This window comes from Podarcis bocagei (assembly GCF_964188305.1).
Source record: "Podarcis bocagei genome assembly, chromosome: 1".
Lineage (NCBI taxonomy): Eukaryota > Metazoa > Chordata > Lepidosauria > Squamata > Lacertidae > Podarcis > Podarcis bocagei.
The window spans coordinates 94,564,022-94,577,681 of record NC_138125.1 but is presented as its reverse complement, the minus strand read 5'-3'; the positions used below and the strand labels follow the sequence as shown (position 1 = coordinate 94,577,681).

General features: G+C 44.1%; 1 protein-coding gene across 9 annotated transcripts in view; it reads left to right on the top strand.

Annotated features, from left to right (window-relative positions):
• The window catches only part of SEMA5B (semaphorin 5B), a 375,751-nt gene that overhangs the window by 277,400 nt on the left and 84,691 nt on the right, over positions 1–13,660 (top strand). For all 9 annotated transcript variants that reach the window (XM_081188335.1, XM_081188332.1, XM_081188333.1 and 6 more), the window contains 2 exons: positions 2,994–3,207; positions 7,119–7,404. In XM_081188335.1, the coding sequence (XP_081044461.1) occupies positions 2,994–3,207; positions 7,119–7,404 (500 nt within the window). The remainder of the gene's footprint in view (positions 1–2,993; positions 3,208–7,118; positions 7,405–13,660) is intronic.

Here is a 13,660-nt window from a genome sequence, read left to right as displayed (position 1 = left end):
GAGAAGAGGAGGAGAAATAACAATATATGTTGGGGACATTATACATTATGGTAGGTTGAGGTTATCACTGAGCAGTAAAGTTTCTGCAGTGATGAAAAGATTTTATACACAATGCACTATTTAACCTAGAACTCTGGGTTCTGACTTGCAGCTATTGCTTAGGCATCTTGTGCAGAAATACTATGAAGCTCTCTGACTGAGTTTTTTTGGTTGAAGAGCATGTTGTTGGTTACTAAACCATAGCTCTTTTTTAAGTGACTGCAGGCACAATACATTTATGGTAGGACTGAAGGTGATGCAATCGAATGACTTTGTTCTGAGGTGACAGTGCCACTTTCACACCTATCAATTTATACACAAAAGGTGATAGCCTTCAGGATGGAAGAAAGTGGTTGCCTATTTTCAGCTATTTTCCATTTGCTCCAGTCATGTGCATTTCTCTCTTCTGCACTGAAAGGCCAGTTAACATTTTAAGATGGAAGCAGATGGCATGAAGATCACATAGCATTGCACTGTGTTTATAAGCCTGCTAGTCACCACATCAAACAGCAAAATGGAAGGCTGGTCAAATGCAGTAATGCATGGAATTAAGTTACTAAGACTGCAGTTTTATAGTTGAAGGGTTGCTATGGGTTTGGATTTTATCCTGGATGTAGCTCAGGCTAGTGCATCAGATATGTTCATTTCTGGAGGCTGCAGGTTCACAGGCCTCAGGGTTCCTGTAATGTGCTGTGTGTAAGACTGCCTATGAAGAGTAAGCCTGTAAGCTACATTTGGTCCAGAATTCAACAGCCACATACTGGGAGAATGTAACTCCCCCATTGAAACAATGGCACTGACTTCTAATTTGTTTCCTGGTCCAATTCAAAGTGCTGGTGATGACCTTCTAAAGCCATTCATGCTTCTGGACCTGGAAATCTGAAGGACTGCCTTCTGCCATACAAATCTGGCCATTTCCTAAGAACTTCAGCAAAGGCCCTCTTGTGAGTCTCAGCAACCCAAGAGAACTCACACTTTTGGGGAACCAGGGGAGACTTACCTTCCCCCCCCCCGTCTTTCCTCAAATACCGTATTTTTCGCCCTATAAGACGCACCGGCCCATAGGACGCACCTATTTTTTGAGGGGGGAAATCAAAGAAAAAAATTTGATTTCCCCCCAGGTTTGCGCAGCCATCCCCAAGCTAGAAGAGGGAGACGGAGCACTTCGTCTCCCTCTTCTGCCTTCAGGGACAGCCTCCCAAGCCTCTGTGGGGCAGCGCACTGCGCTGCCCAGCAGAGGCTTTGCGCAACCATCCCAAGCTAGAAGAGGGAGATGGAGTGCTCCGTCTCCCTCTTCTGCCTTCAGGGACAGCTTGGCCCGCTATCCCCCGAGCTTGTGGGGCTGGCGGGGGGAGAAGCAGGCTTGCTTCTCCCCCCGCCAGCCTCCAGATCAGGTCAGGGAATAGCGGGATGGCGGCGCTCCGCCATCCCCCTATCCCGCGAGCTTGTGGGGCTGGCGGGGGGAGAAGCAAGCTTGCTTCTCCCCCCGCCAGCCTCCAGATCAGGTCGGGGAATAGCGGGATGGCGGCGCTCCGCCATCCCCCTATCCCCCGAGCTTGTGGGGCTGGCGGGGGGGGGAGAAGCAGGCTTGCTTCTCCCACCCCCAGCCTCCAGATCAGGTCGGGGAATAGCGGGATGGCGGCGCTCTGCCATCCCCCTATCCCGCGAGCTTGTGGGGCTGGCGGGGGGAGAAGCAAGCTTGCTTCTCCCACCCCCAGCCTCCAGATCAGGTCGGGGAATAGCGGGATGGCGGAGCACCGCCATCCCGCTATTCCCCGACCTGATCTGGAGGTGGTGGGGCTGGTGGGGGGGGAGAAGCAGGCTTGCTTCTCCCACCCCCAGCCTCCAGATCAGGTCGGGGAATAGCGGGATGGCGGAGCGCCGCCATCCCGCTATTCCCCGACCTGATCTGGAGGTTGTGGGGCTGGCGGGGGGGGGAGAAGCAGGCTTGCTTCTCCCACCCCAGCCTCCAGATCAGGTCGGGGAATAGCGGGATGGCGGCGCTTCGCCATCCCCCTATCCCGCGAGCTTGTGGGGCTGGCGGGGGGGAGAAGCAGGCTTGCTTCTCCCCCCGCCAGCCTCCAGTTCAGGTCGGGGAATAGCGGGGTGGCGGCTCTGCGCCTCCCCGCTCTCCCCAGCTTTTGGGTGCAGGCTGCTGCCCGCAAGCCTTGCGAGCCCGCGGGACATCCCGCCGGGCTTGCAAGACTTGGGATAGCTTCCTGAAGCCTGGAGAGCGAGAGGGGTCGGTGTGCACGGACCCCTCTCGCTCTCCAGGCTTCAGCGAAAGCCTGCATTCGCCCCATAGGACGCACCCAGATTTCCCCTTCATTTTTGGAGCGGAAAAAGTGCATCTTATAGGGCGAAAAATACGGTATCTAAAACCTTCCGAAGGAAAGCATGAGCTTCATGTCAGATCATGTGAAGAGGGCCTTGAAACAGGTGGACTATAGTCACTATAACTTAGAGGAGCAGGACTAGTATGCAGAGTACATGGAAGGGCATTATGAAGGTAACAATAACATAGTGATGAGATGCTTCTGATGACTTGACACGGCCAGCAAATCAGTGTGCAAGCTTCCACTTGGGAACTAGAGTCAGCTATAAAGTAGATATCTGCCAGCATTACTCTGGTGCTGAGGAATTCCCTTGCTGCCCAGTCTCCCTAAAGCCTAGATTCAGTTGGATTTAAGTTTTCTGAAAAGAATACACCCAGTTCCACAGGGATAGCATTTACCTCTGTGCAAAGAATATAGGCATGGTATGCTTAGCTATGCTAGCTCAGAAAAAGCTATTTTTTACCTTGCCTTTGGTGCACTTAGCATTATCCAGGTTTGCTAATTTAACCTATAGGGATCTGTGGGGTTGCAAAAACACGAAAGTATTGCTTGGCCAACTGTGTTATCTGTCAAACTGTTCTCATCACCCTTTTCTCTTCCATTGCTTTTTACATACAGGTGGGAAATCTTAGCAAAATCATTGAGAAAATAAATGGGGTAGCCCGCTGTCCCTATGACCCCCGGCACAACTCAACAGCAGTGATCACATCGCAGGGAGAACTGTATGCTGCAACAGTCATTGATTTCTCTGGACGAGATCCTGCTATTTACCGCAGCCTTGGGAATGTCCCACCTCTTAGAACAGCACAATACAACTCCAAGTGGCTTAATGGTAAGAGAACTCTGGGAAATAGAGATCATTAAGACCAGCTGTGCAGTCTTGGGAAATGACATTTTTTTTCTTATCTCATCATGAAGATAAAATTCATTTACCTAAAATATTTAGCTATCTACATTCAGGGGGTGTCCACAATATATTTATCTACCAACTCATACAGGGATAAGGCAGACTAAATATTTTAAGTAGCCAGTCTTTTCCTCCAGCTCTTCCACAGCCCCTTCAGATGAATGAGTTTGTAGTGTGTTTCTGTTTATTTTGGTGAATACTGGATTTTGGATGTGAATGCTTATCTATTGAGAACTTTGACAAAAGCTCACTTCAGCAACTTTGACTTAAAATGGAAAGTGGATGCATTTCTGTGTGTGGGTTTCCTGCTTTCTGCAGGAGAAGCAGATGCATTTCTACCCTAAGCCAGACTTCACATATGGCATAATGTGTACTGCAAGAGGATGTGGTAGGTGGACATGATTTGGGGGAAATGACCTTATGGGCTAAATGGGGAGGCCTGGCAGGCCAAATCTGACCCATGGGCTGGAGTCTCCCCACCTCTGCCATGCAGAGTACTGTAGTGCAGCCACAAGAGGAGGAACATTTTATTAATTTATATATTGTTTTGACTTAGACATTGTAATATGAATGTCTATAATTAAAATAAGCAATAAAAACAATCCCGTTAAATGGCGATCACTAGGCCTTATCAAATTGATCAGATTGCAGCCTTCTCACTAGATGGGTGAAAGGTGTTCTTACCTGTTACTGTAACTGAGGCTTTCAGGTGCATCAGGGATCCAGAAGCTGAACACCATTTCTTACCAGAATTCCTGGTTTGGATTTGCCCTGATTGTTTGCCCAAATGCAGCCCCTCACACTGGCCAGAAGTGGTGTAAGGAAGAGATGGAAAAACCTGTGTCAGATGAGAAAGACAAGATTAGCCCTTCCGGCTACCATGCTAGCAACAAACAGAATCTACTTGAAAGCAAGTCCCAGACAATAACCCTTGCATAAATCTCACTGCTAAACAGTACGTTTCTGAGCACAATTCAAAGTGTTGGTGCTGAGCTTTAAAGCCATAAATGGCCCAGTATACCTGAAGGAGCGTCTCCACCCCCATTGTTCTGCCCGGACACTGAGGTCCAGCTCCGAGGACCTTCTGGCGGTTCCCTCACTGCGAGAAGTGAAGCTACAGAGAACCAGGCAAAGGGCCTTCTCGGTAATGGTGCCCGCCCTGTGGAATGCCCTCCCACCAGATGTCAAGGAAATAGACAACTATCTGACTTTTAGAAAACATCTGAAGGCAGTCCTGTTTAGGGAAACATGTTTGATGTTTTATCACTTTATTATTATTCTGTTGGGAGCTGCCCAGAGTGGCTGGGAAAACCCAGCCAGATGGGCTGGGTATAAATAATAATTTTATTATTATTATTATTATTATTATTATTATTATTATTATTATTAATTCAGATCTCATAAAAATAAAACAAGTTTCTTGTTAATGAGTTGGCCACATATGATTTGAATAAAACTTTTTATTACTTTATGTAGATATAGTCCTGAACCCCTCTTCTTACCTTATATTGTAATTATTTTGCCCTGTTGTTGGGCATTTCTTACTTTCAGGCCACACACACACACACACAAAAGCTTCCCTGTTATTCAAAGGCTAACGTATAGTATAGAGTCACTCAGAAAGCATTATCGGAAAGCAGAACTTAGCATGTTGCAGAATAGCCCCATTTTAAATGCATCAAGATTCCTTTGGAATTCATGACTTCAAAATTCCAGTCTTAATCATTAGTACAAATTTTCATGGGAGGAGGAAGGGATTCAGAGAAAGTGTACCCTTTAGTTTGCTTTCTCACGCAGCCAGCAGAATCCTCACAGGGCCCCAGTATTACTTTCTGCTGCAGGGGACATTCAGTAGTGAAAGCATGTACTACAAACCATAATCTAGAGCCATTTTGGGATTTGGGGATGCACTGCCATCAATACATACCTTCCTTTGCTGTTCTTTTGTTCTTTGGGATGTTTGCACATAGACTTTAATCTGTGGGGTGATATAGAGATATTACCTACAGAAAATGGTTCATTCTCAAGTGTAAGGAATGGCTTTAATGACAACAGCCAGATGTCAGTGGATTATTGCAGTTGGCCAAATTCAGCGAGACAGTAAACTAGTGCTGGTGCCTTTAAAAATGCACTTTGCCGCAATGCCATCAATACATTTCACAGTGAGGGATGGGTGAAGATATCTTTCACACCTGCATTAGGTCAAGTCTTGCAAAATGACTTAAAAGGTTTGTTTTGTTCTTGTTTTGATGAGCTCAGTGGTTGGTCAATTAATTAGTTGACGGAAAAAAACAATACATACTTGGATACTCGTGCGATGTCCCTTCCTCCAAGGCTGACATCGCAGGGAGCTTTCTCTGCTGGAAATACTGCTTAAACCCAGGTGAATGCTGCCTCCTGCATAGTAACGTATCTCTCCGTACCTTCAGGGGGATTTCCATTCATCATAATTCAGCACAGCTCCAGCTGACAAGCAAATAACCCTACCTGCAGTTTTCCCTTTCCCTGTAGGCTTTGTCTGTCCACCTGTTTAGCTGCTGTACAGCCGTTACCTGTATGGTCTGTCAGCTGAGTCTTTAAGCAGGTACCTCCATGCACACTCAGAGCACATGGATGCACGGCATGCTCTCAAGCACCAGGGTGGGATGAAAGAGGGAGAAATAGGCAGTGGAGGAGGTGGTCCAAGTCTAGTATTAGCAGTGTGACTTAATTTCCAAAAGGTTTCTCTTGAATTGTCATTTTATACAATAATCACTGCTGTATGCTGTTTATATATTTATGCCTTAAATTCTGTTCTTCCACTAAGAGGAAAGAGTTGGGCCCACAGTTTGCTGCCCCTCAGCACTAGCACATAGTTTTGTGGTGTATGCTAGTGTTTTGTTTGTTTGGAGAGGGAGGTTCTGAGCATTACCTTTTTTCTGTAGATGGGTATTTTGTGGTGCCCACAGCAGTTTCTAAGCTGTGCTCCTAGGCCTAAAAACGTGGGAGGCACTTGGGATAAGCCCAGCTCTAGTGTGTAGAAAACTTGGGGAAAATATGTGAACTGCAGGAACATTACTGGTCCCAGGATCATAAGAGTTTTTGTTGATTAATTGATTCATTAGTCAGTTTACTAAATTTACACTTGGATAAAAACTATTTCTGAAGTAATACTTTTGTGTTTAGATAATGTACATGTGTGTTGTAGCAGGCATCATCTTAAAATAAGCGTTCCATGTGTGTACCATTTCAGAAGTGTATGGGTACTCACATTCACATGAAACTTCCCCACTTGTTGAAAGGACATTTGTGGGGCACTGTGGGCTAGGTTCTTATCACAGCTTCACAAACTGGAAAAGCAATCACATAACCAACGTGTTCAGCTCCTGTGCAAAAGAATACTATGCATGTTAATCTCCAATTAGGGTATCTCCTTGCGCTGAGGAGTTCTACTTTTGTACACCGGTATGCATGTGGAGCTTTTTCTTCCATTGGCATGTGCAGAAACACTTCTCTGTACATGCCAACATGACAAAAAGCTCCACATATGTACCAGAGAGCATGGCTATGGTGCGCAGCTTCAGCTTGGGGTGGAATTAGTCTATGGACCCTGCAGCCCCCTCACATGGTTTCATGGTCTTCTCTTGATGATGTAGTCATCAGATGATGAATGTGCCCATAAAAACAAGCCTATTGTGTTCTCCTGTTTCTTGGATGTTGTAAAAAAGAAAAAAAAGAGGTTTGTTTTCCTCTTTCTCATCCTCTGATCACTCCTGAACTTTTATCCCCACAGGCTGTGTAAATCCAACCCTTTCTATGTAAATCTCATTGCTTTTTATGGCTTTATTTTTCTCCAGAGCCCAACTTCATTGCTGCCTATGACATTGGTTTGTTCACTTACTTCTTTTTCCGTGAGAATGCTGTAGAACATGACTGTGGGAAAACTGTCTATTCTCGCGTGGGAAGGGTTTGCAAAAACGACATTGGGGGGAGATTTTTATTGGAGGACACATGGACAACATTTATGAAGGCTCGGCTGAACTGCTCCCGTTCTGGTGAAATCCCTTTCTACTACAATGAACTGCAAAGCACATTTTATCTACCTGAACAAGATTTGATCTATGGAGTGTTTACAACCAATGTGTGAGTTTGTTGCTTTTCTTGCTCCTTATTTACTTCCTTATAATGCTTACCTCCTTTTTCTAGTACTGGTATTTAGGCAAATTCCTTTCATTGTTCAATTTAGTGAGGCTGTATTTGGACATTACAGTAAACCATAATATGATGGCTTGTTGTGACAGAAGCCAATTTATATGACCTTGTGCATGTGTGTGTCTCCTCTATTGCAATTATGAGGACAAGACTGGAAGTTTTTGCATCTGTTTTCTGTTAGCTTCAGTTTAGCAATGCACCTCAAACCAAACTAATGTTGCATCTGCTGTTAATCTTACCTAACTTTTGTTTGAAATAAGCCAGCTTTATAACCCATAGTTTGATTTATTTTAAGCAAACTATAGTTACGGTTAACCAATGTTTATTGGGTTTGGATTAAACAATAAACTGCAACTAATCAAAAATAGAAGTGAAATCTTCTGAACTCACATTTGTGCTGGGCGGTAGGAGGTGGGAGTACTTAAATCAAAGGTTCACTGTGGCTTGGTTTATTGTGATGTCTAAATGCAGCCAGATTAAGTAAAATAAGCGAAGCAATGCTTGGTCTTCCTCTACACCTATCTGTCTTCTTCTACACCTATAATTCTAATATTTGTAAGGCAAAATAGGTGGTTCTTCATTCAGTGTTATTCTTACTTTATTTTTGAACTGTGATTTTTACCTAAATTATATTATTGGTGATATTCATATTATTAGTATGTTCTTCGTTTTCTATATATATATATATAATGACCAGTCCAGAAAAAGACATAATTCAGTCCACCTGTGGACTCGTGTCTATTACTGTGCACTTGTTTCTATTACATCTGAGCTAGATGTAAACCTATCCTTGCTAACAACTGGGAGTCTGTGGTTGCAACCCTATGCGTACTTTACCTGAAAGTAAGACTCATAGTTGGACTTAGCTTCTGAATAAATATACATAGGGTTGTGTTATTAGTTACAGTGATGAAGTCAGCAGAACAAAGGAAGACATCTCCAACTTTGACCAGAAAACCAAGGGAGGGAAAATTCAAAAGATGCTAAATAAAATTCACTGTTCATTTGCAAATGTAGCCCCAAATCTTACTCTGCCTAATTTTTTAAGTAGAATATGCTCTTTTTTAGTGGTACCTCGATTTAAGAACTTAATTCGTTCTGGAGGTCCGTTCTTAACCTGAAACTGTTCTTAATCTGAAGCACCACTTTAGCTAATGGGGCCTCCCGCTGCCGCCGCGCCGCTGCTTTGCGATTTCTGTTCTCATCCTGAAGCAAAGTTCTTAACCTGAGGTACTATTTCTGGGTTAGCGGAGTCTGTAACCTGAAGCGTCTGTAACCTGAAGCGTCTGTAATCCGAGGTACCACTGTATTAGTTATTTCCAGTAAAGGTAAAGAAACTTCTCATTCAGAAACTTGGAAGTAACTACTGCCACTAATGAAGACTATAGTACAGTTATACCTCAGGTTGCGAATGCTGCGGGTTGCGCGTTTTTGAGTTACAGATGCGCCGAACCCAGAAGTACCGGAATGGGTTACTTCCGGGTTTTGGTGCTTGCACATGCACAGAAACACTAAATCACACTTTGCGCATGTGCAGAAGCACCGAATCACGTGTGCACAGATGCGGCGCTGTGGGTTGCAAATGCTGTGGGTTGCGAATGTGCCTCCTGCACAGATCACATTTCCAACCCAAGGCTCCACTGTATAAGTAAGCTATATTAGATGTAAAAAAGCAATTGATTGCATTTGCAAATAAAAATAGAATTTATTTTTTTTGAAGGTTGCTTTCTTCTTTATACACATTTCAATGTATTGTATGCTTCTTACTGTTTACTTAATCATACATAGGAATGAGCTGTTGGTCATAGATGTTGATGGTTCTTGGTTGCAGCATTTTTGTGTTAACTAGAATATAAGAAATTTGTTTTTAATTATGAACTAAAAGAAGAAAATCTGATTAGCTGCTATGCGGGACAGTACTGTCTAGACACCAGATTATGAAACCTTCCTACTTTAATCATTTGAATTAGCCACTTGTGGAGAAGAGGATTTCTTAAAAGTTGTAATTATCTGAAAAACTGTTCTCAGAGTAGCAGTGTATGACTTATCTTTGACAGAATTGAAGAATTGTCATCCAAGAGCTGGCTCCGATGAGAGGCCAGGATTGATTTGTGCTAAAGTGCATGCTCATATAAGCAGCTTGCTTGTGTGAACCGTGCAAGGTAGAAGCCAGGAACCTATAAAGGGTCCTATATTTTATGTTTCATTTTTGTCTTCACAGAAGGCAAGGTTGTTGTTTTCAGTTTCTCAGAAGACTTGGGTCTTGCATGAGTTCATAATTCCTGAATTGCAGTGCTCATTCAAGAAGGCCCTGACAGAGGAACAGAAATGATTTAATAGTCAGGGGCCAAACTACACACAACTGCAGCATCCTTAGGGCTTTAAATGTGGACCTGCTGTGATTATGATTAAAAGAAGGAGTGTGGATGCAATTTGACATGCAGAACAGATGCATGGGGAGAGAGGTGCTGAATTATTCCCTGCCTCCCCCCCCCCTTCAGTAATCTCCCCACCCCTCCTAAAGACATAAAAATGCATACCACAAGAACACGCAGGGACAATACCCTGCACACAGTTTAAAAGGCCATAGATTGTTTAATTGGCCAAAGGCTTGTGAGAAGAGGAATGTTTTTGCCTGGAGGCTAAAGATATGTAACAAAGGCACCAGTGAGCCTCCCTGGGGGAGAGCAGTCCACTGAAAGATGCCATTTTCATAAATCCCTCCTGCAGCACCCTATACTGCACCTAAACATACTGCAGAGAGTCCCCTAATCCTCTGGAGCACATTTGTATGTGCTGCAAGGTGCAAGAACTGCCACTCCCCATATGAACCATTCTGGACCCTGTGATCATAATCTGAGGCCATGCTTCATGGGCCTCCTCCAAAAGAGCTCTGGAAAGCAGCAACATGAGAACGGGCCTTCTTGTTTTGATGAAGGTTTTTCTTTCCATTAGTGGACAGTCACCATTAGATACACCCTGTAATTCCCTGTAAGCTTTAATGTTTAATCCAGCTCTGTTGATTTATGAAGAGAGTGTAAGTGCAGAATCTAGTGTGGTTTTCCTCATCTTACCCCGTAATTGTTTAGACTGCTGTCTTGTTAGCAAGAGGCAAAAGGACCAAATATGCAATTACGACTTCTCTTTTTCTTTTACATTGCAAGAAAAAAAGCATTATGTAACTGCAAAAGAAGTGAATAGAAAAAAAATATTATTGATAATAGCTAAACTTAGATCAAATAGGGGCTTTGTGCTATGACACAGTGTTCTTTCAAGAATTCAAAGCAGAGAAAAGTTCCAATTTGTCAGCTAACTAGACAAATAATGGTAATTATTCTTTTAACTTCTATCAGGACTTATTCCATGCTGTATGCATTCTGCATACAAAGTAAGTCTTCCATTTGCTGCAGTAGTATAACTGATGCATTAAAGGTGTATTATTTTTATCGTAAGGCATATTTACTCTTGAAGGAAGAGAAAAATATATGTGTATATACTCAAATCTCAAAGATTCTCATTTAATGGGGTCAGAAGCAATTCTCCAAAAAATGGGCATCAACCAGCATGGTGCACTTCATTGTGAAAAACATGTTATAGTCTGATTTATTGCTCATTGTTGTGTAATGCAAAGCTAAGTCAGCAAGAAAGATGGCTATTTAGGGAAGAAACCTATGAAATATTTAAGCAGTTGTTATTAAAGTTTTCACTAGGGTCACTGAAACCCAATTTAAAAGCTTTTGGACTTTTTTCCTCAACATTCTGGCATAATTGTCAGTGGGCCTGAATGTAGAATGTAGGGCTGTCTCTCAGGACAGTGCACAAATATATGAATGCAAAGTCGGGGTGAGGAGGGGAGAGGAGAGGTAGAGATGGTGCTTCGATATGAGTATGCCTACAGCACCCCACTTTCAGTCTTAGCCACTCTTGTCTAGCACATCTGACTCCAGCAAGTCACTTGGTAACTGTGCTGATGCTTCCAAACTCCACATAGCAGATGCAGGAATTTACAGGGCAGGAGGCACATGGCAGGAAACCCAACAGAACAATGTGAAAAGAGTATAGTCATACCTCGGATTGAAATAGCTTCGGGATAAGTATTTTCGGGTTGCACGCTGCAGCGACCCAGAAGTAACAGAGCGCGTTACTTCTGGGTTTCGCTGCTCTCGCATGCGCGGAAGCGGCAAGTCGCGACCCGCAGATGCGCAGACATGGGTTGCACTCGCTTCTGGAGGAGAACGGGGCTCCGGAACGGATCCCGCTTGCATCCAGAGGTACAACTGTATATTTGTTTCTCAGGCTCTGAAGGAATTGTAGAGAAAGCATATGTGCTGTCTTAATACAATAATGCCCTTCTGTTTCTGACTCCATTCTTAGAGGTTGCATGTACACATTTTTGCAGAATTATAAACTCATTTTATCCAGTGGTGTCTGCCCTCTGAATCACATATTAAATTAGCAACAGACTGTAGATATATCTTGACATACTGGAGAATTATTTTATTGTTAAGACAATGATCCTCAGACTTAGAAGGTTGGGTTACAGCTACTTGCACGTCCATGTTTCAGCCAGTTGATAAAATGTGGCATGTGCACAAGTCTGGACTCTTGTCATGCATGTTGGGAAATGAAGAGTGCCATGGGGCTGGAGATAATCTTGAGAAATAGCTTTCAGTGCATCAGCTCTATGACTGAAATCTAGTATCATGCCTGGGGCTAATTCCAAGGAACCTTGAGAATATAATGTCATAATGATACTGAGGATTCAGTCTCTTGATATTGGCAATTCATTTGTGCACCAGAGGGATTTGTTGTATCTAGGAATTTAGCCCACTGCAGTGAGTCAGAAGAATTTTTGAAATTATAAACATTGTTTAACAATGCACCAGGATGCTCTGGAGTTATGATACCGTAGCATAGCATGGTATGTAGCATACTGTCTCACAGTAGTGGATGGCACAGTGGGGTGGAGACACTTACTTGACCTGCTGGCGGTTGAGTCACTGCTTCTTACCAGGAGGGGAAGCAGAGAAATGGCAGGGATGGTGGTGTGGTCAAACACATTGCCTTGCCCTCCCAGGTGCCTCCCCCTCATCATCCTGGTAAGCAGCAGTGCTCACCCGCCAGGAGGTCAGATCAGCACATGCAGCTCACTATGCTGCGACTTACTGCAGTCTCACCGATGGTCATGAGGTAATGGACAGATGCGGATGACACATAAATATTTCGTAATACTGTCCTTGTATTTCCTCCTTCAAAAATTTGGAGTGCTTGGATCAGCTTTATGACTGTTTCCAGATCAGTGATTTTATGGTCATTCCAGCCCATCTTTCACGCTCTAGTTCTGCATCTTTCTGTGCACAAGAACAGTGCAAGCGAGTGGTTTATTATTTGGGCCAGTGTGCCAGCTCTAACGACAGAAAGCTGCAGGGCAATCCAGGGTTGTGTTGATTTTGTCCCTTTGCAGTTCTGAGGGGAGAACTTTGCTATGAAACGTTTGGCAGCTTGTTTTGGAAGCCCCACTCCGATCTCAAACAATCTGCAGTTTTATTTAGACGATTGTTTTTCTTCTTCTTCTCCTTGTGCCTGAAGGCATTAACTTGTCACTCGTCATTAGCTTTGTCTAAAGAACTGCCTTCTGTGGGACTTCCGGGGGCGGCGCGAAACTGTAATGGCGGTCCTCTTCGGGCTCTGAAGAGGGGCTCCGCGGAAAAGGGTCGTTCGCTGCGGCATAGCGACGACCCATTAAGATAAACCACGGGTAGAGTGAGCCCGTGGCCGTGGGACTCGGCGGGCACCAGAAGCTGCTCCGAAAGCACAGAAGGGACCCCGTAAGGAGACCCGGAGTGAAGGAGGGGTAGCGGTGCTGTGAGTTCATCGCTCTTTCCGCGGAAGCGAAGCCGCGCGGCTGTTACAGATGAGCGCTGATCCTTCTTCCTAAAATCAACGCTAAACTGCAAGCAACATACCCGTGAGTAAAGGGGTTTAAAATTTGGCAAAAGAAATTCGGTTAATTTGGCTGAAAGCGGGAGACGAGAAAAGGGAAGTCCGTCTTCCGACATTGCTGACAAGATCAAAGCAAAGCTTTTAGAAACGGAAGCATTTGAAATGGGACTTTGGGAAGTTTAAACTTTTTCGTGCCATAAAATCTGCCTATTTTATTGAGCTGAAGGTGGAAATGGACATTGAC